The sequence below is a fragment of the Malania oleifera genome, chromosome 11 (genome assembly GCF_029873635.1).
Source record: "Malania oleifera isolate guangnan ecotype guangnan chromosome 11, ASM2987363v1, whole genome shotgun sequence".
Taxonomy (NCBI): Eukaryota; Viridiplantae; Streptophyta; class Magnoliopsida; order Santalales; family Ximeniaceae; genus Malania; species Malania oleifera.
Genome location: NC_080427.1, coordinates 17,169,218 through 17,173,185, shown reverse-complemented (window position 1 = coordinate 17,173,185; position 3,968 = coordinate 17,169,218). Strand labels below are relative to the sequence as shown.

At 37.3% G+C, this 3,968-nt stretch overlaps 1 protein-coding gene across 1 annotated transcript; it reads right to left on the bottom strand.

The window, feature by feature from the left end:
* Nucleotides 1-340: 340 nt before the first annotated feature.
* Nucleotides 341-2,597, bottom strand: LOC131168216 (transcription factor RAX2). The gene is made up of 3 exons (XM_058127501.1): nt 2,341-2,597; nt 1,834-1,963; nt 341-1,408 (listed from the first exon to the last, which is right to left on the bottom strand). The coding sequence occupies exons 1-3, from the start codon at nt 2,474-2,476 to the stop codon at nt 616-618; spliced, it is 1,059 nt and encodes a 352-aa protein (XP_057983484.1). The 5' UTR covers nt 2,477-2,597; the 3' UTR covers nt 341-615.
* Nucleotides 2,598-3,968: the final 1,371 nt, after the last annotated feature.

Sequence of the window (3,968 nt, the reverse complement as noted above, 5' to 3'; positions counted from 1 at the left end):
GCATGAATTGCACTACACATTTTTAGGGTATCTATATATATTTATTAACGCTGTAATATATATAACTGAGATCAGGATTAACATCAAGTCATTTTTAAACCCAACATTCACAGAAATCCAAGGGATTCCCGATGTGCCTGATCATATAAAATTCAGATCCAGAAACAGAAGCTAGTGACAAAAAATAATAATAATAATAAAGATTATAAAAGATCAGTGAAGGTTAGTTAATTAATCTAATTAAAGATGATAATTTGAAAAACATATATATGATCATAAAATGATGTTAAAATTGTGCATGCCTGGTTTTGAGGTCAATTGGTTTCTTCAAAGATGATGGTTTGTGCTAGTTTCCATGAACATTTATTTCTGAATATAGGCAAGGCGCAGCTATGTATGTACTAACACAAACATGCATCATTTCCATTTCCCAAAAATAAATGCAAAGTGATAGATAAACTTTTTAACTATGTACTGTCAAAAAGTGTTTTCATGAACAAAAACACCAACCCCGTCCCCCACAAACCGTGTCTCTCTAGATATGAATCGCCAGCCCATCCAATCCAACCCCATACCCTTCTCATATCTTCTGATTTTACCCACAGTCAACATCAATCAAAAGTACACCACTCTCTCTTCATCTCTCTTGTTTTCATCAAACAAGTTAATATTGCTGCTGCAGACATTGTTCGTGCTAATGAGCTGCTTGATCTCCTCAAACCCATAGTCCAATGGAGTTTCTGTCTCTCCCCACATTATCCCATTTGGTTTCTCCTCAGCCCATCCATTAACAGCCCCATAACCTCCAATATCTGAAAGCATGAATTTTTGGTTTTGATCTTCATGAACCCCATTCGATGAGTAGAAACTCTGCAACTCCATTTCTTTGCCATGGCTGCCATCGGAGGAATTGCTGCAACTTGCTTCACCTCCCAGCATGAAGCTCAGACCATCTTTCCCTTGATTATAATTATAACGCTGCATTAACATGGGACTCCCAAAACCCTCATGGGTCATGGGAGTTGCAGTATTGAAAGAAAGGCTGCAGGTGAGAAGACTTGATGGGACTGCAGAAATATTAATATTGGCCGGTTCATAATAACTTGTGGGAGTGAAAGACCTAGTTGGGGCAGTGTAATTATAAGTAGTAGTACTGTTTTGGTATAATGATGAAGAAGACGTTGACGAAGAAGAAGAAGATGATGATGATGATAGGACATGAGGGGAAGGTGATGGAGATGATGAGGAAGTGTGAAGCTGCAGAGATGATGGGTACAAGGGGTGTGGAGGCTTTCTAGGGTTTAAAGGATTAACCATGCCCATGAGTTTCTTCTTAAGTTTGGTGTTCCAATAGTTCTTGATATCATTGTCTGTCCGGCCTGGCAACTGTGCAGCTATTATTGACCACCTGCACTTATGAAGGGTGGTGGTAATAGTTATTCATCAGAATTAAAAAAAAAAAAAAAGATATTAAAGGCAGGAATAATTTCTATAAAAAGATAGAATGAACATATTTGCATGCAGTGGAGCTTAGAAGTAATCTAAAACTAGCAGATTCTGGGAATGCGCAATTTTAAGTATCATCCCTTTAAATTAATGAAAACCCACCTCAAGAATCAAAAAACATAGAAGGAAAATTTTCTTTTTGTTTGGATATCTATTAGGTTAAATTTGGTTGATTTGCAGGAGAAATGAAGAAAGAAAAAGAGAAGGGTGGGGTTGTTGGGATATGTGAACATGGATAAATGACAAAAATTTATATAGATCGATAGGAAACATAAAAATATGGGAGGAAGAAATTGGTAAAATAGGAGAGAGGGTTTATGGCAGTACCTGCTGCCAATGTTTGCGAAGAGGCTACAGATGATTCTATCTTCTGCATCAGAAAATTCTCCGTGTTTAATGTTGGGTCTCAGATAGTTGAGCCATCTTAATCTGCAGCTCTTCCCACACCTCCTTAGACCTGTAACCATACACACACACACACACACACAGAGACCAAACCCATTCAGTATTGCTAAACATTTTTTTCTTTTTTACTCGCAATATTGCAAAACAAAAGATTCAGAAAACACCTGACTCATTTATTATTACAACACAGAAATTTATGGGAAGCGAAACAAACCCATTAGAACTACAACTCGTACAGCTAAAGGGAAATTCAACCAAACACACCAAATAACAGAACAGGAGAAGGGTGTAAATGACCAATTGACGATGAAGAAATTAAAAGGGGTAAAACACAACAAACAACAATACAGAAAAAGGGTGCAAGATAACCCAAATCATTTTGGCGATGAAGAAACTAAAAGAGTACGTGTTATTTTTAAATAATCTTACCAGCTTTCTGTGGGAGAGCAATCCAATTCCCTCCAGTCCCAAATTTCTCTATGTAGTCTCTCAGCTTCGAGTCTTCTTCAGGTGACCATGGCCCTTTCTTCACGTTTGCCTTGTCACAGCAAGGTGCTCTTCCCATCTCTCTCTCTCTCTCTCTCTCTCTCTCTTTTATCTTCAGGGAAACTGAAATCAAGGCTCGTCTGATTTTCCAAAGTGAGCTTGATGGTTTTGGGGAGGTAGCTATTTTTGCAGCTCTAGAACAAGACTTGGGTTTTGGAGAGCAGGGGTGTATTTATTGAGAGAGAGAGAGAGAGAGAGATATGCAAAAGTCAAAGGAGAGGGCGCAGCAGAGAGCTCTAAATTCAATCATCAGTTTCTAACGCACTCTTCTACTGATTAGCCCCAAAAGAAAATTTCCTCCTAAATATAAACAAATTATATCCATCCCATCTACAACAGAGACCCCTTCTGTGGCTATGGCCTTACTTGGTCTCTTCCTTCTCTTCTCTCACACAAAGAATCCAAAGTCTGCAAAGTAGTGAGATACAATATGCAATTGAAAAGGACGGGCTATGGCAACAGTTCCCCAACTTTAGCCCACTTTATGGGTTAACCATACTTAAATACTTAATTCAGGCCTCTAATAATACTATCATTATAAAAACAACACATGCTGGACAAAAGTATATGTATGTACATATAGATATATACAGCCGTATATATTATGATTTTGGACTTGTGTAACTAGACATTTATCTCTCTCTCTCTATGTGTGTGTGTGTGTCAGAGAGTGTTGGATCTTGTGTGTTCACTTAAGTGCTGAATGATGGATGTAATTTTGAATTTGTGAATCACTTTATGAATATAATTGGAATTGTCTGAATGCTGAAAATTTGTAATCTCGATAACTATCACTAGATTTGCATGTAACACAGGGTTGGAGAGTGAAAGAGAAGTGTATCATGGAGTTGGTGGAATTTATATTTTTTGAGAGGCAGAAATGCCTACCAAAGTTTCTGTTCTAATAGACCTCCTATTGAATTAGTTATAGAAAATCTCCAGTTAAGTTATACATAATTCAACACCAATTAAGTGATTTACCAAGTAAGATTGGTTCAACAATTTTTATTTTTATTTTTGATATCATTAGGAGGTAATTCATTGATGAGGCACATCATTTGAAAGCACGTAAGAGATAACCATCAAGCTAGAGTACTAATGAACTAGTTAAAGATGGGAAATTTAATTTCATCAACAATTTTGGACAAAAGTTTGTCTTTAATAAAAAGTAGGCAACAATTGCATCAAAGATGTGATTATAAGAATTTCATGACACCTTAGGGGTAGGTCATCAAGGTTGGCAAGGAGTACATACCCTAATAAACTACAATATTGTTAAGGGTGCGAGTTTGAGAGGAGGAAACTAACCCACAAAAAGTGTGAGACCATAGAGGAGACCTGATGAGTTCACCATGCCAATGCGGCTCTCAATAGTTAGTTGATAGTTACCAAGATAGGAATGACAAATAAGGGGAATGGGTGTCGTGGAAAACCCCACTACCCCTTTTGAACCACCACCCACTCGTTGAATGAGGAGAATCCCAATATTCACAACATGACAATTAACTAAG